General features: G+C 38.1%; 1 protein-coding gene across 2 annotated transcripts; it reads left to right on the top strand.

Annotated features, from left to right (window-relative positions):
• The first annotated feature begins 48 nt into the window (after window positions 1-48).
• Window positions 49-23,505, top strand: lrrcc1 (leucine rich repeat and coiled-coil centrosomal protein 1). Of its 2 annotated transcripts, XM_017714203.2 has the most exons (21): window positions 49-125; window positions 744-901; window positions 1,379-1,434; window positions 1,855-2,060; window positions 2,205-2,270; window positions 2,764-2,931; window positions 4,550-4,719; window positions 5,425-5,637; window positions 7,193-7,389; window positions 7,970-8,144; window positions 8,241-8,389; window positions 10,556-10,760; window positions 11,905-12,044; window positions 13,604-13,805; window positions 15,465-15,650; window positions 15,784-15,958; window positions 16,630-16,793; window positions 16,884-17,092; window positions 21,869-22,006; window positions 22,093-22,228; window positions 23,053-23,505. In XM_017714203.2, exons 3-21 carry the CDS (start codon window positions 1,391-1,393, stop codon window positions 23,161-23,163), a joined length of 3,054 nt encoding a protein of 1,017 aa, XP_017569692.1. In that variant the 5' UTR covers window positions 49-125; window positions 744-901; window positions 1,379-1,390; the 3' UTR covers window positions 23,164-23,505. The 2 variants fall into 2 exon arrangements, with proteins under 2 accessions (XP_017569692.1, XP_017569693.1); XM_017714204.2 differs by lacking the exon at window positions 744-901 and having other exon boundaries at window positions 55-125.
• The last annotated feature ends 154 nt before the right edge of the window (window positions 23,506-23,659 follow it).

Raw genomic sequence — 23,659 nt, 5'->3', positions numbered from 1 at the left:
CCTTAACGCGGTCTGTTTGATTGTAGAGCTGCGGCGTTAAGAAGTAATGTTATGGTAATAGCTAACCTAGCTAAGCTGAGCGTCTCCCTGAACTCTCGGTAAACAACATCGTTTACCACAGCAGGGTAGGTTCGGTTTATCATGTAGTTACATATAACCTAGCTAATACGTTTTCTGTTGTTTTCCATACGTGTTTATAAATTATGTTTATTTGTTATTTTAATAAGACGTATGGTTACTTTACGAGTTAGCTTAACTAGCTAGTTAACTGAGCTAGCATACCCTTTCTAAGATAGAGTTTAACTTTTTTATATCTTATAACGTAAAGTTTTACAGTGAATCGCCAGGCTTTGAGTAACGTTAAAGCTGAAGTATGTCTTTAATCAGTGCATACAGGGACAAATTCGGACGCACACTGAAAGCTAACTTTAGCTCGTTGGCTAATGCACTTCTGCACAGGAAACATATGCCGAACTGTCCTTCCAGTTTTATGTAACGTTAACTAGAATTAAACAAGCCAACTTTAGGCAGCAGTAAATTCCCATCGATGTCTAACGTAATCTGTAGGCTTGCTAAGAGCTAACCTACCAACATAGCTAGTGACAAAAGAAACTTAAGCTCTGTCATCAACTAACGACGTCAGCTGTGTAGCGTTAACAGTTACACAAAACAAACACGCACGTCAAACCGTTCGCGATACCTGGCTTTAATGCTGTTTTCAGTTTATATGACGCTTTTTACAGACGCTGGCCAATAAAGTCCAAAAGGAGCTCATGTCTCTTATTCTGAAGCAAGTAGCCGCCTAGCAGACGCACACATTACAGCCCTACCTCGCCTAACGTGCTTAACGTTACTACTAAGCGCTGCTGTCTTCGCCTTGGCGACGCGTCTCTCATAACAGGTCGGTTTCCCTGTCTGCTGGTTCCACAAGGAGAGGTATTACAGAAAACCCTTTCAGGCTTGACGTGTATAGAGTGTACATCTCAGCACTCACAGTAGCTCATTAATTATTAAGTAACGTGCTATTTCTGTTTTTAAGACTAGTCCTGGTAGTATTCAGGTACTTATCCTGCCTTTTTATGTTTGGACACATTTTTATAGGTAAAATATGTACAATAGGTATTTAACCAGCTAGTTAATTCCTGCCCAGCTGGTCACGTGACCGGGACCAAGTGATAAATGTGTGTGATCTATCATTAATTCCTTTTCATTAATCACAAACTGTAAAAAAAAATGCAGCTTTCAATTAAAAAACATAGGTAACTGGGTTAATCTGAAATTTTGAGACCATTTACCTTGTAATATGAAGCCAAAAGAATAATAATTTGTGTAATTTATAGCCTTAGATTGGCTGTTCTCACTGTCTTTGTTTAAACAGGTAGCACATGTCATGGCCGTTGGAGAGCTTTGCTTAATAGATAAAGACATTTCAAGGTAAGCTTCATGTGTCTTAACCTACGTCCGCTGAAATTGTCTAAAAACATTGTCTCTGTTTGGATTGCTGTGCTTTAGGGGTTTCCAGTTCCAGTCTCAGCAGTTTTGTGATTTTCCTGCTCATACACACCTCAGTAGTTACTACGTCAACTTAAGCAGTTACTGTAAGTTAGTTACTGGACTCTAAAAGTGTCCACAGTAGGAGTATTGTAAGTTCCAGGCTTTGGTCATAGATGGTACAGTTATCAATAAATACCTATTCATATAATTGCAATATTGTATTCTTGATTTTTCTTCTCCCAACATTGGAAGCTAATTACCCCTGTTGTATAGCTATGTTTTTAAAAATCCTTTATTTGCAGATATTAAGATATTACTTAAAGCACATGTTTATGTTTAAATGAATATCTCTTTTCGTAGTTTATTAGAGGTTCCACTGAAGTCCAGTATCACATCTCTCAATCTGCACTGTAATCGACTGTCGAAGATTGAAGGTCTGACAACAGCATGGCACATAAGACATCTGGATCTCTCGTCCAACCACATCTCTCGTGTCGAGGGCCTCGGCTCTCTCTCTTCATTACGCACCTTAAACTTGTCGTGCAACAGCATCACCAAAGTGGAAGGTAAATGGCCAGTACCAAAGCACAAATGAATCTGTGTCATTCGTAATATTCCTATGGCTGCCTCTGTGGCAGAGCTCAGCAAAATGAACACATTTTTAAAAATCTTTAATCTAAGTGTAATAAAATCAGATTGCCTTTGTTTAGGTCTTAATGGTCTTGTCAACCTCACAAGGGTCAACTTGGCCTATAATCAAATCAATGATCTCACTGGTAAGTCGAAGATTATTGTATTGTATTATTGTACGTTTTCAGCTTTCAGTTGTTGAAGAACCATTATCACACCAAAGCAACCTGTAGGTTGTGTGTGTGTGTGTGTGTGTGTGTGTATGTGTATATATATATATATATATATATATATATATATAGTGTGTGTATGTATGTATGTATATAGCATATTGCTGCTGTCGGAACAAAACCTCGCATCTTCATTTTTGTCATTTTTCAGTTTTTGACATAATTTGAAAAAACCTGTTGTCATTTACATTGTGTATAAATTTCATGATGAACGAACCAAAAGAAACTTCCCAAAATGACATGGAAAAGGATCTGGTTTCCATTCACTTACATTAAGAATAAAGTGTGTTTTTTTTTTTTTTTTTTTTTATTTATCCTGTAAAGTTACCATTTTGGAGATAAGAGGTTTTCTTCCTACAACAGCGATATCCATGTATCGGCATATCCCAACACTACTACTTGTCCACAGGTCTTTTACATCTTCATGGAGCTGAATACAAATTGAAACACCTTCAGCTTCACAGCAACTGTTTGGATAGCGTGAACCATTTACTGCAGTGTATGGTGGGACTGCACAATCTGAGAGATGTTACTCTCAGTATGGATGGTGCGGATAATCCAGTCTGCAGTCGTCCAGGTTTGCAGTATTTTAAAGTTCTTTTTTCTAATTGTTTTTTAGGTTTCTCATAGTAGTTCCCTCTGCTAGTCCACAGATTCTTTTGGGTGATTGAAGCCATACACTTGTCTCTGTGTTTTGCCATGAAGATTTGCCACTACGTTCTCTTTACTGATCACATAGCAACATCAAGAGCCTAAATTCCACAGGTCTATGATTACTTTTTGCAATGCTTTTGCATAATTCAATAGTTGCGATGTAAACAAAGTCGTTCATAGTGGTTTGATGTGAAATGGTTCATTATAGAAGAACTTGCGCACATTTATTTATTTATTTATTTTAACAGGAGTGGTGATATGAACCAGGGGTCACAGTGTTTACACTGCAAATATAGCCATTGTATTTACTGCACAAAGCAGTGAACCTACACATTTTCTGAGGTTTATAGGTATGGTGATAATGATAAAGCAGTGATAAATCAGAAATAATTGGTGTTTTTGGAGACTACTTTACATCCTTTGATAACTATTCTGCATGTACCTCTGTTCCGTGAATGCATTGTAGAAATAAATTAATGAAACATTGTTTTAAGCATCAGGCAGCACATTTTTAACCACTTCATATAATCATTTTATGTGACGTAGCATTTAGAGGCTTTAAACTCTTCAGATTTCTGATGCCTATCGCCACCACTGTGTACAGTTCTGACTCCAAGTTTCTCTAGAACAGTCCATTTTACATCAAACCACTCTGAATTACTTTATTTACATCTTACCTATTTAATCATGCAGAATTCCCCTTTAATGTGTTGATAGGACACTAAACCTGAGTTTACACCAGAAGTAACACCATAGGATACGTAAGTGCAGCTGTACATTTTGACTAAATCTAATTTGCAAGTTTTTACTGCTGTGTCAGAGAAGAGTGGTCCTCACCAAGTCCATTGCATTTCAGTAAATAATAACTTAAATATACTTCTGAGTGCAAAGTGTAAGTAATGTTTGACTGGATTTCTTTGGAGTGGACTTTTCACAATTCTAGTTGCACCTCTGAACTGCTAAGTAAGTGCTTTTTCTAGCTGCCTCTTCAGCAGTCAAGAGTTCTTTAAGAACAGACTATTGACACATGGGAGAAAACTTAAGTAGCAAAGAGGATCTTGAGTGGCATGTATGTATTTAGAGAGAAAAAAAACAATTACAATGTCTTTGTTTTCCTAGTCTTCATTACTCTGAATAGCCACCTTTTATTTAATTACATTATAATTATTATTATAATTAAATAAGTTTCTGCCTGATTGTAACTGATTTGGACCCTAGCATGCAATCCCCTTTTCTCGGTGACCGTTTCTGGTTTAATTTAATGATTAATATTTTGAACCTAAATGACTATCTGCTTAAATAAAGACAAACATTATAGAATGAAATATGCACTTTAAAGCATGGATGATCATAACAAACTGGTTGTATATGTTTGAGTAGTAGTGTGACTTGCATATCTATAAAGGTTTCAGTCACCCAGATCATTGAAGGACTAGTCTTGGGTTGTATACCCCAAGTTCAGTCACCCATTGTTTTTGCATGGTTGTTATTTATGTTTCTGCCAGACAAGGTCCATTTACCCCATGTTCTCTCTTGTGTAGGCTACAGGGAGATGGTCCTGCAGTCCCTACAGCAAGTCTCTATCTTGGATGGAGAAGACCGATTGGGGAACCGTCCTTCTTCAGGAGATGAAAACCCTTTGGATGTGCCTGGCCTTGAGGAATTTCTGGAATTTCTGATTCCAACGGACACTAGTGTCAGCACAGAGCTGGTGCATATTTCATCTGTTTTTAAAAGTAAAACAGTGTGTGCTCTTTAGGGCTGCTACAAATATTTGATAAAATGAAACAAACTACAGTCTCAGCAAAAAGGGTTCTATGACTTTTAATAGTAGCAGAATCCCTTTTGTGCTGTATATGACCAATTTTTAAAAAGAACATTTAAATAAAACATATACAAAATGTTTTCCATCATAGAGAAGAATGCAACAAGCTGTTTATGCATTCAGATGGTTCTTTAAATTGTCATTGTTCTGTATATACCAAGTGTTTACTAAAGAGCCCCTGAAGACCCACTTTTTATATTTGAAAGCATATTTGAATATAAAATAATTTAAATAATGGGTACTTTTACCATGAATGTGACACCACAAATGAATTAAGTATACATTGTTACATTTTAATGGTTTTAAAGCACAAAATTGAATTGCAATGCCAAATGCAATCCAAATTAGTTCACTAATGCTCCAGTTGTCACTTACTGGTGTGTTAGTATGCAAAGGGGGCTAGTTAGCTATTTTTTAATTCAGTCATTTAAAGGAAACATGTGTTGAGCTTTACTTGTCTTTATAGAATACTTGAACATTCAAAATAGAATTTGGTGAAATTAACCCTTATGTACTTCAGCGTTTTTGTATTTGAGTCTTCACTCGCAGGGTTGATAATATCAAGGCTCATTAGGTTTCTTTGTTAAACAGGTCCAGCCAGATGCTCCTCTCCCCACTCCCAGGATTGATGAGGTTCTTGCACAGTTTCGACACCGTGCCAGGGCTTTGGGGAAGGCCAATGAACTGGCACTGCAGGACAGCCCTCAGCTCGTCCCACAAAGTGGAGACTCAACATCAAATAACCAGACAAATGAGCTTCGCATTAAGAAACTGGAACAGCAGGTGTCCCAGCTCTTCCACAAGGTACAGCAGATGCCTGTAGTCCAGATGTGCCCACATGTTTGCTGATTTATTTTTTTAAGAGTAAAGATTATTTTGACACCAAGATGCTTTTAGGAAACTGGGGCATGATGTTTTCAAAGCTATGTGAACACAAAACCTCAATTAAAAAAAAAAAAATCAGATTTAAGCCTATTTCATTTGCGCTTCTAGATGGAATGCAAATTAATATGTTGCCATATGACTGTAAAGAGAATGGCCTAATTGGATTTTATGTCCATTTTCCCCCTGTATTGCATATGCACATATTACAACCATCATCCATTTGGCATTGTGTCTGCAGCAGCTTACTTGGATCTATCTTTTTTTCATCTCTCACGCCAGTCAGATAATATTTTAGATCAAAGCTTGTGCTGCTAGTTTGTTCATTTTGTTGTTGTAGTTTATGCATGATTCATATGGAGTGCATGCTTGTAGGTTCATTCAGGGCAAGAGTATGTTAACACTAATTACACATATGGCTTACAGTTGTGGGTGTCACCTGTGAACTCAGTTTTCCAATGATCTAATGAATGGTACCTCTACATATTTCACTTGAGGACATTAATAACTAATAACTTTGCAATTATCAGTGTTTTCATAAAATGTTTTCTCATTCATGAGCATTTTTCCTCCTCCTACACTGCTTTAGTCTACCCCTCCCTGCCTTTGGTATGTGAAGCAACCTTGGGTTTGTTGATTGGCCTTCAGGGGGCACTACAGTGCACAATAAGACTTAAAATAATTACATTTTTAATTGCTGTTATTTTCTACTTTCTACAATAACAAGTCTAATGTGATTCAGGTTTTTTAGCTTTCAGTTACAAGTTATATCAGAAATTGGAATGCTTGTTTGGCATATTGATTATTTGTTCAAAGTCTTCAACTTAGTATACCGATGTCAAAAGGTCTAAACTTCACCAAAAAATCATAACATATCAAGGACTTTTGAAAAGTTTGACTCCCTGTCATTTATTCTGTGACTTGCAAAAGGGCCCCAGCCTGGTGCATTAGACTTCATTTAGCTATTTGGTTCTTGGACCGCACAGATTGCTGTTTGCGGCTGTATTCTTTGATTTATTATTTATTTTTTGGTCGGAATATTCAGTCTTTTTTCTCTTTCCCCACTTCTGACCATTTTGGGTTACACATTTTAATGGCTGCAATTTTAGTGCATCCCTAAATGTCATGGAACATTGGAAAATCATGCTACTAACAAAGAAAAGCAGATTAACCCCTTAAATAGCGAGATAATTTTAATGATAATAATTTTATTACACACTTCTGTAGCTTAAGAATAGCTCAGTGAGTTTGCAGTCCCTGTAGATACTGAATAGTAACCTTTAGTATGTGTAAACCTGGGATTTTAAGAGGTTAAATTGCAGAAATAGAGTTTTTGACCCTGAGCTTAAAGGGCTGCAAGCAAATTCACAGCTCTGTGAATTGTACCATTACAAAAAGGTAACAGCCCATGATTCATAAAATTTAGGTTCTGGCAACTTCAGAACCTTCTGCTTTTTCTTTTTTTTTCTCGTCCCAGAGTCCAGCAGACGATGGTCCTAATGTAAGTGCAGCTTCACGGCCTGTGGTACGGAAAGCTAAAAGGGACACTGATCAAACATCAGAGAGTGAGTGTGACAGTGGGAAAGAGAACCAGCGACGCTCAAGAATTCCCTGCCCCAGAGGCACCTCCGGGAAGAAGCTGGTGAAAGACACCAAAGGCAAACGATCAGACAGGTGCATTCCTTTACAGCATACTAAAGCTATGAAGTAGTAGTTACTGAAGTGTCTCGGTATTTCCTTTTCTAGCAACTTCGTATGATTCAAAGTCATAAGAGAACTTGTTTTTGCATAGAGACAAAGGCTATGGTCTGGTCCTGTGATTAATCTAGTCCAGTAATTGTCTTTGCTCCTCCCTATTTGAGATTGCTCTCAGACATAAATAATTACCCTGTCACAAGTTCAACTCTGGTTCATTTAGCTTCAGTGGAGCAAACATAGTGACACATGCTGTGCTTCTGTATTTTAATGATGACTTATTGTTTTGGCATGATGTAAACATTGAGGTTTATACTTCAGTAACCCCATGAAAAATAAAATGCTTCAAAAATGGTTTTATTGTACAACTGGAACTGGTCAAAGTTTAGTGTAGTATGGCTAAGTTTACATTTGTGGTTTAGAATCTCTAAAAAAATGATCTTGGATACTTTATTCGCAAAGCAGTCTACAAACACTTTTCATTTAGTCTTACTAGACCTTGTTTGGTCTTGGTTAATTTAATTAAGCTTGTTTGGAATGGTGTTCGTTTTCTTTCTAGTGAAGCAGACAGACAAAAGCATCAGAGCTCAAAGCTTGCCGCTGGCTCCCGGCGGAGGGCAGCTGTCCAGAACCTGGGGTACACAGACACAGCAGCCTCATTGAAGAGGGGCCTCAGAGCAGGCCGGACCACTCCTGACAAAAGCCACCATCAAACAGAGGAGGAAACCTACAGGGTGTGCAAATGGTCTTCGGTAATTCAGAATGTTCTTCAGAGACGTTGAAGTGGTCAAGCTTGTTAACGAGAAAAGATGTGTGTGGTGTGTTTGTAGGCGATAGTGGAGGAGCGGGATCATGAGCGGGAACGGCGCTGGAAGGCAGAGCAGGCTGTAAAGAAGCTCACAGAGCAGGTGAAGGGGCTGCAGACACGTGCCAGTGAGGAGAAAGAGCTCCAGAGTATGGCCTTACATACAACTGATAGGTGAGGAAACGCACAAAACAGGCCCTCAAGAGCTCACAACAGACAGCGACCATGTGTGGTCCCACTCTTCAATTCTTTGTGCTCACAACTACATATATTATATTATAGCTGTCAGAACAAATCTTATATGAGCAAATTGGTTATTGTAGAGGAGAAAAGCAAGTTAATGTAACAAGATTTATTTCTAAGTGTTTTTGGACCATTGCTAGTGGTCCATCATGAAATTGTAACTTTATGTTCAAATTATGCAATAAAAAAGACTGAAATGGAGATGGAGATTTAGATCAAAGGTCTCAAACAGAACTTTTTCAGTACCTGCTGCACCAGCTCTTTAATAAATAAACTACTTCAGGAAGGAAAAAAAGCCTAGTCATTTAAACAGATGCCTAAATTTGATCATTAAAAGTGTTTTCATGTGCTGTCAAAGATAGAAAATAAGGCATTTTAGTGAGTAATAACTGAATAAAAAGCCTACACATTAAAATGTTACAACTATTGTTAACATATTCCTTTTAACCGCTAGAGTTGGATGAATGTCTGCACTTTATTGTTAAAGAAATAATATTACAAATTACTCCAAATGTAGTTTATTACCTGAGACATGTTTGGTGTCGTAGGTTTGCTTGTCTAGTTTTATGAGATTTATGCGACTTATGCTTTTGTGGTTTCTGGCACCTTATGTTATCTACAACAGTAGTATCAGCAACCAAAGACTGAATTTTGTCAGTAATTTTGTCCGCGTTTATAGATAACAGCATATCGTCAGAAACTACACATGCCAGTCGATTTGATTGCGTTAGGTGTGATGTTTTTATTTAGGTTTGCAGATTGCACAGTGTACACGTGCTTTCATTACTTTTTAGGTACATTAGCTTCCTTGCTCCAGTTGAAAACTAAAAAGGTAAACTAATGACACCAAACGTGTCTTGGCTAAGTGGAGTAATGGCACTTTTTTTTTTTTTTTTTTTTTTTATCAAATTACTCTTTCACATTATTATAGAGGAGATGAGACTTCTGATTTTTTTTTTTATTAAAGCAAATACTGTCTGACCAAGAATTCTGTTATGGGGAAAAGGAAACCGCTAATGTAATGCATGGTGTGGAGATTCTGGCAACTTCAAAACCTTCTTTCTCTTTTTTAATTTTTTTATGCAGTTAATTAAAGTCCATTTGTAGGGAGTATTTGAAGAGGAGAATTAAAAGAACTAGGATTTTGAGTCGTGTACCACTGCAAGCTCAAGCTGTGTTGCTAGACTTGGAGGCTTTTTTAGTTTTTTTTTTTTTAATAAATAATTCAAATTACACATGCTTAGATGGTTTAAACTGAAAGTATCCATATGGATACTGGATGTGGAAGATGACCCATGTGCAGGTCTCTAGTGTTTCAGTCTGCTCTGAATTATAATTAAGCAGCAGATTAAATGTGTTAGCAGACATATGTCTGGAGAAGCTCATCCATCAAACTTTGCTAATAACTCTAACCTTATAGAGGTCAGAGTAAAGTTCCTTTACTCTGCTTAAAACCAAAATGATGATGAATTTAATATATAATTTGTTATATGTGCTTAGTTTGGTGGGTGATTAAAGAGGAATTCTACTAATTTCTTTCAAAAATGTGCCTAATTAAACCATTGCGATTTAAACCAAGTCATTCAGAGTGGTTTGCTGTAAAATGGTTCTTTGTAGAGAAAGTTGCTGGCTTCCATCTGGTTTCTTTCTTATGCGCAAACAGACATTTTATTTACTATTCAAAACCACCAGTGAACCTACATGAGTTTTTATGTAATGATGTTGTAATAATGTAATGATGTTTTATGTAATGTTGATCATGATATAAAACTGACAAATCATTTTATTTTGCTTGAAAATACCCTGCATGTATCTCTTTGCCCTTAATGTCCTTAGCAAATACATCCTCACACTGAAAGCTTTAAGTAGAACTTATAAGTGTTAACGTTTTAATAATAATAGCTTTCAGTGTTGTAACTTTTGGTGGCATTAAACAATGCTTACTGTAAATTTCTCTAGATTGTAGCATTTCACATCAAAGCTCTTTTTTACATCTTATAATGTATAACAGAGAATCAGGGATGTGCCTAAGAAAGAGATGTTTCTCTTCAGCCTGAGTTGTCAGTTTTTTTCTATTACCATCTGTCCTGCACACAGACTGAAGGAGCTGTTGCTGAAGGAACGCTCAGACCGGTCAGCGCTGCAGGCTCGGGTAGAAGAGCTGGAGGAGAGATGCAGCGCTGCAGCAGAACAGCGGGAGCAGCTGCGGAGCCAAGAGGACCAACACAAGAGGGCGCTGCAAACTCTGCAGGCGTGCATATCTCAGGAAGAGGCCCTCAGGGCCGGGCAGAAAGCTGAGGAGGTAAAACTGCTGGTCAACAGAGCTTATGTGTAGATGCTAGAAGAAAGAGCAAAGGAAGTTTTAAGCAGTTGTTCAGCAGTTCTGTCCTTCCCTATGGCCAACAAATGCCACAGGGTGTCTTTGACAACTACACTAAGATGTGAGAGTTTAGTAAAACTATTTAGGAAGTCTTCTGTAAAAGCTTTGTAGATGCTTACCTTGCCTTTAATTTGCATTTAACTAAATATATATTAAATTCACCTTATTTTTCCTGACTGTGAACTTAGCACTCACTCTAACCTTAACTGTAACCCAAAACCCTGGTCCTAAACCTAATTGGTGCTAATCCTAACTGTAACGCTATTAAAGTAACTGTTTGTTAATAACTTGAACATCTGAAAGGAATCACCTTTCACATTACTAATTGCTCTTATTTTTTTGACAATAATTTACATAGTGTAGGCTTAAATATTATAGACACTAGACCGCAGAAGGTTTTGATCCTTTATTCAACAGACATTTTTGGTAACAATACTGATAAATAATTCATAATATAAATATTATTAAAATATTCTACTCAGCAGTATGAATAAATAGAAGTATAACACAGTAATGATGTAGTTCCCATACTCAGCAGTATGAATAAATAGAAGTATAACATAGTAAATGATGTAGTTCCCATTACTGCATTTTATAAATATTAATGTATCAGCATTTCCAAACACACACACACACACACACACACACACATCATCTACGCCGCTTCTCCTTCTGGGTCGCGGGGGGTGCTGGAGCCTATCCCAGCTGTCATTGGGCGAAAGGCAGGATACACCCTGGATAGGCTGCCAGTCCATCGCAGGGCACATTTCCAAACATGTACATGAAAAGTATTGGATATCAACCCTGGTCCACAATTCCCATATTAGTGCATCCATAGCCAACTTTTTTTAAAGCAGCTTTCTACAAATTCTTTAAGTACAAACATCATATTCGAACATGACAGATTTATATAATATATATTACTGAATATAATGATAAACAAAGTTTTGAACAATAAGTTATGTTTAATGCTGAACCTGTCCAGTGCATCCTCATTCCCTTAGAACAGTGCTTAAACAGTCAGGCAATATGATGTTCTCTGTGTTTGGCGGTCATTCTCCCTCAGATGAAGAGGAAGCAGGAGCTGGAGAACAAGTGTGCTGTCCTCAAGCGAGAAGTGGAAATACTCAGAGTGTCCTTACGGCAGCATAAAGACAAACTGCAGCAACTGCAGGAGCTGCTGACTTCCAGGGAGGAAGCACACAGGTGACAATTCCACCCCACACACATAAGAGGCACACAACGAAAAGTGAATATAATGGACAGAGTCGGCCATAGCTAAAAACAGCAGTAGCGATTATTTGAAGCCTGAATTGATTTTGAAAAACCTGTCCATGATTTTGTCCATGTTTGTTAGTATCAGAAACCACATAAGCGAGTCTATTTGAGAGTACATAATAGTCAGTATGATTTGAGGCAAGATTTCTTTATAAAATGCCTTTACAGTGGGTGTTCGGTACATAAAATCCACATCCAAGTGCCAAATGAGCAAATCAAGGGCGACAGCGGCAAGGAAAACTTCCAAAGAGCAAGAGGAAGAAATGTTGAGAGAACTCAAAAAGGCACTGTCTTGCTCTGGTCAATATTGCATAGTAAAATAATTGTTTTTGGTGCTGGTTGTTTGTAAACTGTGGTGTTCAAACAGTGCAGTTACACTAAGGCCCAATCCCATTTATTCTTTTTACCCCTAACCCTTGTTTTCGAGTGTCACCCTAACCCCATGGAACGGAGTTACAAAGGTTAATGGTTGAAATCTTGCCCTACGAAATGGGACAAAAAAAACAAAACAAAAAACAAACAAAAACATTGTTTCATTAACAGGCTACTGGCGGTGCTCTGTAAGCGACCCGGCCCGTCTTCATAGCAGAGAAGGGAAAAGTTAAGCAATCTCGCCACTGGGCTTTAGTTACATTTAGGGTAACATATGCAAGAGGGGGTATAAGACAATTATTTATTATCGCCCAGGCCTAATTAATTGGTGATACAAAGCTGAAGTTAGCTATTCTTGTTCAAATGTTCCCGTTCTTCCTTAAATGGAGCAGCAGTCACATTCTGGTGCTTCAGTCGTCAACACCGCTGGACTATTTATGGTGGACCGGGAAAGTTAGCTGGCTAGCTACCAAGTCATTAACATACTTTTAGCAGTTTGTAATGCTTGTTATGAAGAAAACGACCATAATACATTAAAACGACATTAAGTTAATACGGTGGTTATCATATCTTTATTTTTAATGGAGAAAATACTTTGTGGGTTTTTTTGGTCACTCGCGTAGCCATCTTGCCGTTTTTTTTTTTTCTCCCCTCAAAACACTCCGTGTGGAATGAGCCTGTGAAAAACCTCCGTTTGGAGGGCCATGTAGCCTTAACACTTCGCATTACCTCTATCTTAACAAAAACTGGGACACCCTGACCCTAGATGTGAATGCACAAAACAGAGGGCTAAGTGTCAGGGGCGAGGGATAAACTGGGATTGGGCCTAAATGGCATAATTAATAGAATGCCTGTTATCCACAATGTGTTATTACATCTTCACAATACACTTACACTGTCATTGCTTTGCATTGCGATACCACAATATTATGTTGTATTGTTACATCCCTACTAATTTGCAGGGTATAAGGTTCCATTGCTTGTTAGCAACCTTAGCCATATAACTTCAGTGCAAATATAAAGAAGCTTCAAATGCACCTGATCAGCTGGGTCTAGGGTAAGGAGATATGATGAAATTTTTTGTCAACCTTTGTTACTTTATTTGTGTTGGTCAGGAAAGAGCTGTCTGCGCGGCTGCTTCCTGGAGGGACTGAGTTTCGGGAGGCTGTGGGGAGGGAGGTGGCTGCAGTGGAGCAGAGGCATGCTCAGAGACAGGCTGAGATGGAGCAGAAGCTGGCAGATGCCAGACAGCAGTATGCGGCCCTTGAGGATGAGTTCCGCATGGCTCTCACCATCGAAGCTAAGCGCTTCTCTGAGGTTGGCTTTGGTGAACTTTTCTGTCTGATTAATATAGCTGTATCGGCAATGATATTAACCTTATTAAACAGAACAGATATCAGCCAAATGTGATGATCCACATTTGATGTGCACAACTGCCACAAGCAAAATTGTTCACCAATAGAATAAGATGATTTTATTACATAATTGATATAGAAATATACTCAGTATTTTACAAAGAGTAATAGACTTTTATAGAGCAAAGTACAGAAGTGTTGTATATCAACCACCCCTTCTTAAAACTGCCACAACACATCTGATTTGGGTCACCAGGTAATTATGAAGCTCTCAGTGAGCTGAATCAGATGTGCTGGGGCAGAGAATAGTTGAAACTGTGCAGAATGGTGGGTCTGACATCTACTATTAAGAACCACTGGTTAAGAGACTAGATTAATTTTGCAGGTAAGGAAATCTCATGAAACAAATATAAAGTGTCCTGGAAGTTGTGAGTGTTGCAGATATTTCAAGCTTATTAAATATAATAAAGTTGCTGCCAATGATAGCATGAGGATATTTTGACAGGCATAAGTTAGTTGGCACAGCACTGTCACCACTTTGAGAAGGGGCAGATTTAAACTTGCTAAACATGTTGGATTTGGCATGGTGCAGGAAAATAATCACGCCCAAGTTATGAAGAACAAATCTCCTTAACAGAATGGACCTACTTAGTGTCCTAACAAAAAAAAATCTAAATTAATATATGTTTTTTGTGCAGTATCAGTTAGGTGCAGCGAGATATGAAGTAAATCTCAGGTCAGCGCACAGTGCAGGTGCCTGTGTTTTTGTGGGAAATTCTTTGGTATGCTGGCAGTAAGGACAGTGGTGATGTACACTACTATTCAAAAGTTTGGAATCACTGTCAAATTAACCGGGAAGTGTTTCAATGCAAAAAAAAAGCCCTTTTCTAGAGAAACATTTTGACCGTAATTTCTTTACAGTGGTGGCGATAGAAACCAGAAATTCTGAGGCCTACAATGCAAATGTAACCAATTTTTTACCTAATCTAAACCCGATCTAAACTAGTGAATTTATATGTGTCATTTGAGTTTTATGTATAAGGTTGATAAGGTAAAATAGTGATAAATCTAACAAAATAATATTTTTTTGGGGGATTATTTGCCTTTCAGCATCCTGCATGTACAACCCCAATTCCAATAAAGTTGGGACATTAAACTCTTCAGACGTCTGGTTCCTATCACCAACACTAAACAATTCTGATGCTGTACGTTTCTCTAGAATGAAGCATTTCACATCCACTCTTAATTAGTTTATTTAAGCCTCAGCAATGTAATTGATCAGAAATTGAAAAATTGGTGAAATTCCCCTTTAAATGCTATTATTTTGTTCAGTACTAACTTCTGCAGTGTAATTTTGAGATACTGTAAGCTAGGTATTGTATGTGTATATAGGTGTTTTTTTGGGGGACCATCTTAAATAATATATTATAATTAGTTATCTGCCTAAGATTTTTTGAAAACCTGTCTGTGCCTGAGATGTCATTTTTGTTATAATTTCACTCTTAAGGTATACAACTTCCTTGGTTATTACAAAATAATCTATAGCTCTATTCATCATTCTGAATCATAGTATTGCTGCAAAATAACCTAGCAAATGACCCCTGTGTGTGTGTGTGGCCAGGTGAAGGAGGGCTTTGAGCTTGTGTCTGCTCAGCTTTCAGAAGTGAAAGCAGCTCTGACTGAGTCTCAGCAAAGAGAGAAGCAGTCAGGCTCTTTGGTGCAGGAGCTCACAGCTATGGTGAAAGAACAGAAAACTCGCATAGCTGAACTCATCAAAGCCAAGCGTGATGCTATAACAGAATTAAAGGTAAGGAGCAGTTTAGTTTCACACTTAACATAGTCAGCATATCTGCCTGTGTAGTTTTTGTTTAACCTTAGCAAATATGTTACCCTTTGGTAATGTAATTATGTATTGTGTTAACTGTGAGCACGTTTTCTAGTTGCGTGTTCGGACTCTGGAGGCAGGGGCAGAGGAGGACCGGCATCTGAGTGTGCAACTGGAACTCCTGAAGAAGGAAAAGACCAGGCTTATCTCCCAACTCACTGCACAGGAGTCTGTCATAGAAGGGCTTCGAGGAGAGCGACGGCTCTGGGGGCAGGAACTGGCCCAGCAAGGTACCACCTACATCACTGCATTGAGGAATAACTTCAGATTAGGAAAATGGAGGGGTGTGCGGCATAATGGTAGCCAAAATATTATTTGCCAATAAATGGGAGAATGTAATTATTATTTGTCTGATACTGTAATTATGACACAATCATGCAGTACCAATAAAGTAACGTCATTGTTTTAAACTCACACCTCACACAAATGGATAGCATAGTGGACAATAAATGATAGGAGGGGTTCGAGCACACCACTGCTATACTAGAACAGAATGTCATAATAAAAGTCCTTGGGTAATACTCTTTAATGGCACTAGGCAAGATCGCTAAAAATGTGTAATGTAAAAGGTAAAAACATGCTAAAATAGGATGTGCCAGTCACTCCGTTTCAGACCATGTTGTACGTGTTTATGCATTAACTTTGTACACACGGCTCAAAAAGGAGGTCTGGCTCAATGTTTAGGTTTCAAATACAAAATCAGCATTGTACTGATGAAGATACAGTATGACGACAATAGTACATAATTCACTTACACCCTGAGAAGACATGAAGCAAGTTTTGACTGAGTGCTCTGAGTGCATACTGTAGCTTTAAGATTGTGATTTATGCGTTATTATATCAGCCCAGAATCAGTGCATCCCTAGTAAAATGGTAAAGGAGCTGATGTCATGTTTTGTAGGAGCATCACTTGCCCAGGACCGAGGACGACTGGAGGTCAAAATTGAAGTTCTAACTACTGAGCTAGAGACTCAGAAGAAACAGAATGAGAAGGACAATGACGCACTGAGGATCAAAGCAAAGATAGTGGATGATCAGACAGAGACAATCCGCAAGCTAAAAGAGGTGATTTCTCTGTCATTTATTATGAACTTTAGTGTGAAATGTATTCATACATAACAATAAAAAGAAACAGCTGATCATTACCTCTTTCAGGCAGTGCAGGAAAGAGATGAGCAGATTCGTGTTGTGCGTGATGACAATCTGCAAGTCCACAGGAGATTACAGCAGCAACTGGAGGAGGAGACGGCCTCAATGGCCGAGCTCCGAGAGACAGTGGACAAACTCAGCCTCAGGAAAGAGGAGCTTAAACAGCAGCTTCTCGACAAGGAGAGTGAGATGGATGAGCTTAAAGAAGCATACAGGTACCTTTTCACAAGTAGCCTAGACTAGAACTACCACATTTCTTTGATTTACTCTGTGGAAATTTATTTTATTGCTGCTGGACTTTTTTTTTTTTTTTTTTTTTATAATTTCTTTATTGAGCAACAACAATACAAAAAAAAAGGATGGGGTGGACCCCAAACATAAAAAATGCTCACTTGTTTTACAATATTCAGAAGAAAAAAAAAAAGAAAAAAAAAAAAACCCACCCACCCGCCCCTCCCACACACAAATCCCAACAACCCCATGTTTAAGCACGGTGCATAAATAAAAGTTAAATTAAATCACAAACAAGAGGACAGGAGGAGAAAGGGAAAGGGAAAAGAGGACAATAAATGAAAAAACAAAAATACTAAAAAATTAGTAGAAAAAAAAAAAAATCTAAAGGGGACCAAATAAATAAATAAATAAATAAATAGAAAATAAATAAATAACTAAATAAATAGACAAACAACTCAGACCTGTGTCTCTTCTGGTTCAATGTCTAGAGTGTCTATGATAGACAGCAAGGGGTCCCAAGTCCTGTTGAATTTACTCAATGCACCATTAAGGGAAAATCTAAGCCTCTCCAACTTCAGATTGAACAGAACTTCCTTGACCCAATGACTATAAGAGGGGGGTGCAGTATGTTTCCAGTTAAGCAAAATTAAACGCCTTGCCAGTAAAGAACAAAAAGCCATGCAGTGCTGGGCTTTGCTTGAAAAGGATTTAGTTTGAAGAATACCAAAAAGAGCTGGGAGAGGGTGGGGATCCTCCCCAACATCATAGGCCTTGTGGAGGGTACCAAATATTTCAGACCAAAATGTTTCAACTTAGGGCATGACCAAAACATGTGCATGAGGTCAGCAGGAGACTGGTTACATCTATTACAGGTATCTGCGACATTGGGGTAGAATTTTGACAGTCTATGATTTGTATAGTAGATCCTATGTATTAATTTGCATTGAATTAGACCATGTCGTGCACAGATAGAAGAGTTGTGTACTAATTGTAGAATATTAGCCCACTGGTCCTCCTCAAGGGTCATACCTAAATCTTGTTCCCATAAGTTTTTTGTTTGTTGGGGAAAGACAGCGGTAGTGGAGTCTAATGCCCTAAAAATGTGAGAAATATTTCCTCTCTGATTGGGGTCCATCAAGAAAAGTTTATCTACTAAGGTCCGTACAGGAAGATTTGGAAAGTCAGGGTAATTTTTCTGAACAAAGTCCCTAATTTGAAAAAACCTAAGGAGTTGGGAGGGAGGAAGTTTAAATTTGGTTGATAATCCAGTAAAAGACATAAAAGTGCCGCTATCATAAAGATCATGAATTGAGACAACGCCCCTCTCAAACCACAATTTAAAAGCAGAGTCCATAATAGATGGTTTGAAGTTATGGTTGTTTAATATTGGTGCATAAATTGAACTGTCTCTCAGGCCGAAATGTCTTCTGAATTGCAACCAAATTTTGAGGGACTGTCTGACTACTGAGTTTTTGCTTGCATTCACTGTTGACAAAGTAAGGGGAGAACAAAGCCACGCCCTCAATGAGGATTGAGATGAAGACATTTCAATTTTTACCCAAGCAGGCTGGTTGGTCATGGGCGTGTCAGTCCAATATAGCAATTTATGAATATTGGCTGCCCAATAATAATGTAAAAAATTGGGGAGAGCAAGACCCCCTACTCTTTTAGGCAATTGTAATATTTTACTCCGTATATGGACAGGTTTATTAGCCCAGAGAAACTTAGACACTAATTTGTTCAGTTTATCAAAAAACTTTTTTGAAATGAGTACAGGAATATGTTGAAAGAGGTAGAGAAACTTTGGCAATATGGCCATTTTAACAAGGTTTACCCTGCCAGCCAATGACAAAGGTAAAGTGGACCATCTAGCAAAGTCATCCTCAACCTTACCAAGCAAGGGGACAAAGTTTTTATTGAAAGTGTCTGCCAGAGTCTTGGTTATGATTATATCTAAATATTTAAAACTATTGTCCGCCCTTTTAAAAGGTGCAATGCTGTCCGGAAGAACCCCAACCAACTCATTTAATGCAAATATTTCACTTTTCCCCAAATTGAGTTTGTAGCCAGACAGTTGGCCAAACTCTTTTAAGATGTCTAAGGTGACTGGGAGTGATGTGGATGGGTTGGATACATAAAGGAGCAAGTCGTCGGCATATAAAGATAATTTGTGTTCAGTGTTGTGGCGAAGAATACCTTGAAATCTCGGTTCAGATCTCAACCAGATCGCTAACGGTTCAATGGCTATGGCAAACAATAAAGGGGATAGTGGACAACCTTGTCTTGTGCCACGATGAAGTTGAAAAGGAGGTGAGAATGTATTGTTTGTTTGTACAGAGGCAACTGGGGATGAATATAGCAATTTGACCCATGAAATAAAGCCAGAGCCCAACCCAAATCTATCCATTACCTCAAACAGGAAGTCCCATTCTACCCTGTCAAAAGCTTTTTCGGCGTCCAGCGACACCACGACCTCTGGGACGCTGGAGCTGGGAGTGTTGACTATGTCGAGAAGCCTTCTAGTGTTGTGAGATGAATGTCTACCCAACATAAAGCCTGTTTGGTCTAACGAAATAATTTTTGGTAGAATCTATTGGAGACGAAGGGATAAAAGTTTAGCAAGAATCTTGTAATCAACATTTAAGAGCGATATGGGTCTGAAGCTACTACAAAGTAGTGGATCCTTATCCTTTTTTAACAGAAGAGAAATAGTAGCATTATTTAAAGTTGGGGGTAGTCGGCCAACAGACAATGCTTCATTATATACATCACTTAAGATTATAAGAAAATTCCTTATAAAATTCTACTGTGAAACCATCTGGACCCGGTGACTTACCACCTTTGTAAAGCTCTAATAGCACTTACAACCTCAGATGGAGATGTTGTGCTAGCTAACTTTTCTACCCACTCCTGTTCTGTTGTGGGGAAAACAATATTATTGAGTATATTGGGTGTGTTTAACTGAGGGTGGTCAGATGCATATAGGTCAGAATAGAATTTTGCAAATGTTTCATTTATACTTTTTGGGTCAGTAAGGGTGATACCTGATGGTGATTTTATGGTTGGGATTAGTCTAGAGGCAGCGGCTGCTCTGGACTGCTGGGCAAGGAGTTTGCCAGCTTTATCTCCTGACTCAAAGAATTTTTGTTGGGACTTAAGCAGTTGCAGTTCTGCTTCATTGGTGGTTAAAAGAGCTAGTTCAGAATGAAGTTGTAACCGTCTTTTGTAGAGTGCAGGATCTGGATTTGTAGGATAATTATCATCAACTTCAGTGATCATTTGTGTTAACTCTGTCTGTCTTTTCACATTTGTTTTCTTAAGATAAGCTGTATAAGAAATTACATAGCCTCTCAGATATGCCTTGTAGGTTTCCCATAAAGTGCCCCTTGACATGTCTGGAGTGTCATTTATTGTAAAAAATACCTGAGAGGTGGTCGTTGCATGCTCAACAAAGAGGTCATTAGCTAGTAAACTTGAACTAAATCTCCATCGTTTCAGAGGAGGTCTATAAGTTGGAAAACGTATGTCGAGAGATGTAGGGGCGTGATCTGAAATAATGATACTGTGGTAGTCACTCTGCTGGACTTTTTTAACACTGTCCTCTCACTGTCCACTCTATTAAACACACCTACCCCACCTTGTAGATGTAAAGTAGAGACAATAGCGCATTTGTGCTGCAAAGTTTGTGTTAGTAATACTCTAATCCTTCATCAGTGGCCTAAGGATCCTGCCCACAGGACATTGCTGGCTGGATATTTTTGTTTTGTGGACTATTCTCAGGCCAGCAGTGACACTGAGGCGCTTAAAAGCTCACAACACACACTTACACACCACCAGCACGTCAGTATCACTGCAGTGCTGAGAATGATCCACTACCCAAATAAACCAGCTCTGTGGTGGTCCTGTGGGGGTAGAGACCATTAAAGAACTTGCTGAAGGGGGGTTAACAAAGTATTCAGGGAACTAAGTGGGGTACTGACTGTAATTATAGAGCTACAAGGTGTGCCTATATGTTAAGTGGAGCTGATAAAATGGAAAATTAGTGTAGAAACAAGGAAGTGTACTTAATGAATTGGCTGGTGTGTGTAAATGTATAAATTGTAATATAATAGATTAATACATTCTGATTAAAGTCATTAACTATTACAATGTATTAATTAGGAAATAACTCAGAGTACAGGATGTGTCTATTATTGCCATAATGATGATATTTAAATCGTTATGCAAATCGTATTATATTTCTTCAGTGTAGTTACCTATTTTAAATGTCTTTAATGGCTTTATGTAGCCACACCTGTGCCTATTGCTAGGCATTTACAATCAGACGTGTATAGTATATGTTTAATGCAAAAATAATTGAATGGGATATGTCTGTAAACAGGTGCAAATGTGCACGGTTTAGCAAGATATGCATATGCCCATTATGTAAATTTAACGTACAATGTATTTACAACAATGTAGAATCATTGTACAACCCTAATTCAAATGAATTTGGGACGTTGTGTAAAACATAAATGAAAACAGAATACAATGATTTGCAAATCCTTTTCAACCTATATTCAATTGAATAGACTACAAAGACGAGATATTTAAAGTTCAAATGGATAAACTTTGTTATTTGCAAATATTCACTCATTTTGAATTTGATGCCTCCAACACGTTCCAAAGAAGTTGGGACAGGGGCATGTTTACCACTGTGTTACATCACCTTTCATCACATTTAACCTTTTGTTGTCGTTGTTGTTAACCCATGCCAGCACTTCAAACCGAAAATGGCAGGACAAAGCGGAGCTGCTGACCAGGCTGGAGAGCCAGGTGAAACGTATGAAGGAGGGTTTTGACACCAAAGAGAGAGCACTACTAGACGAAAGGGATAAAGCATCCCAAGCGCATAAGTAAGAGCAAAGAGATATCAGAATGTCTCTGTATGGTCAGCATCACCTGTGCATTTGATGTCTTTCTAACATGTGTTCTTGTTTAGGGCAGCTGTTGAGAAGCTTCACTGTGTGGATGATGCTTTCCGTCGACAACTGGAATCTCTTCAGGCTTCTCACCAAGCTGAGCTGCTACGACTGGCAAATGACAAACAGAAGCAGATAGAGCAAGCCAATCAGAGGGTACTGCAAAAAAAGCTACTACCTCTCTAGCCTCTCCTAGAAATGCCATTTACTTTACCAGTCAAAAGTTTAGACACATCTAACTGTATGTGCACTTCTCATGATTTTAATCTAAAGACTTAAGCTTAGATGCAAATCAAATTTGTTTCTAAGACAGATATAAAAGTTTGATTTTCTTTCCATGTTTTTCACTTAAATTCAGAAATTGAAAAAAATAAATGCTCAACACTCAAAAATATAGAATCACTTGTCATATAATATTCAGTAATAGCTTGTACAGTGTAGCTTCAGATTAAATGTTATAAACTGGACACTAAAATGAAAGCCAGTGGTTTATTTACAATATAAAGGATCTCAGCAACCCCAAGAAGCAACATTTGTAATAAAACTCCTCATGAAACTGCTTGAGTTGAGTGTCTAAACTTTGTCATGAGCATTTAATGACTGGTTCTACTTTTGCCCTCATCATTCATCCATTTATCCACTATCCATTCTTTCACTATATTAGAACTGTAATATATTTTTCACGCAGTGGATGCATGTTGTTTAAAAAGTGTCTCAGAAAAGTTACATTATTATGAAACTGATGTTCCTCTCCTACACTGGACAGCAACCGTAGACGGGCAGTGCTTTGTTTTATTTTTAACCTGTTGGTCCTAACTGAACAGTAAGAACCGCAAAAAGAAAAACATTGAATTAGTAGTATAATGTAGTATAAATCCAGATTAGTTGTAAAATGAGCCCAATCTTCAGCTTTTCAGCAATCTGTCACATGCCTTTGGCTTCACTGAACGGCTTTCCTGATGGACCTGATTTTCATGCAGGTGTTCCAGGTGGAAGAAGAGATGAGGCAGCTGCTGGAGGAAACCGAGAGTAATAAGAGGGCAATGGAGGAGAAAATGAGACGCCTCACCAACGTGCTTAAAGACTTCTAACCTTATAAGTGCTATTTCCATTTGAATAACCTCAACAGAAACAAAAAAGTCAGGAAGTGCCTTGGCGGTTTCAGAGGATGTTTGATATGTGGAGTAGAGGTTTTTGGTGGGTTTGGCCGTGCTGACCTGCTGAAGATGTAGTTTTAGTAATATTTATTTTTAATTGTTGCGAATGATATGCAAGCTAGTTAAGTGAGCTATGTTAAGTGACTTTAATTATAATGGCTCAGTTCAGATTTGCTGTCACCTAGTTTTGTGTCTTATGTCTGTGGTACGACTTAAGATCCATGTATATTTTGTACTGGGAATTTTAGGCATTCTTTTAGCCTAAAATATCTTTGAAAACCATTAAACAATTTTACAATACCGTTTTGTTTCCTTGTGTTTTTCTCGGGAGTTGAACCCAAGCTCATATATTATCCTGCACTAACTGCCGGAGCAGCGAGGTTGCCATGGTAACAGTAACTCAACGTCATTTCCTTTCATTTAAAATCCC

The sequence above is a fragment of the Pygocentrus nattereri genome, chromosome 2 (assembly GCF_015220715.1).
Source record: "Pygocentrus nattereri isolate fPygNat1 chromosome 2, fPygNat1.pri, whole genome shotgun sequence".
NCBI classification, from domain to species: Eukaryota; Metazoa; Chordata; class Actinopteri; order Characiformes; family Serrasalmidae; genus Pygocentrus; species Pygocentrus nattereri.
The sequence above is the reverse complement of the archived record's forward strand: the minus strand, read 5'-3'. Positions and strand labels throughout refer to the sequence as shown.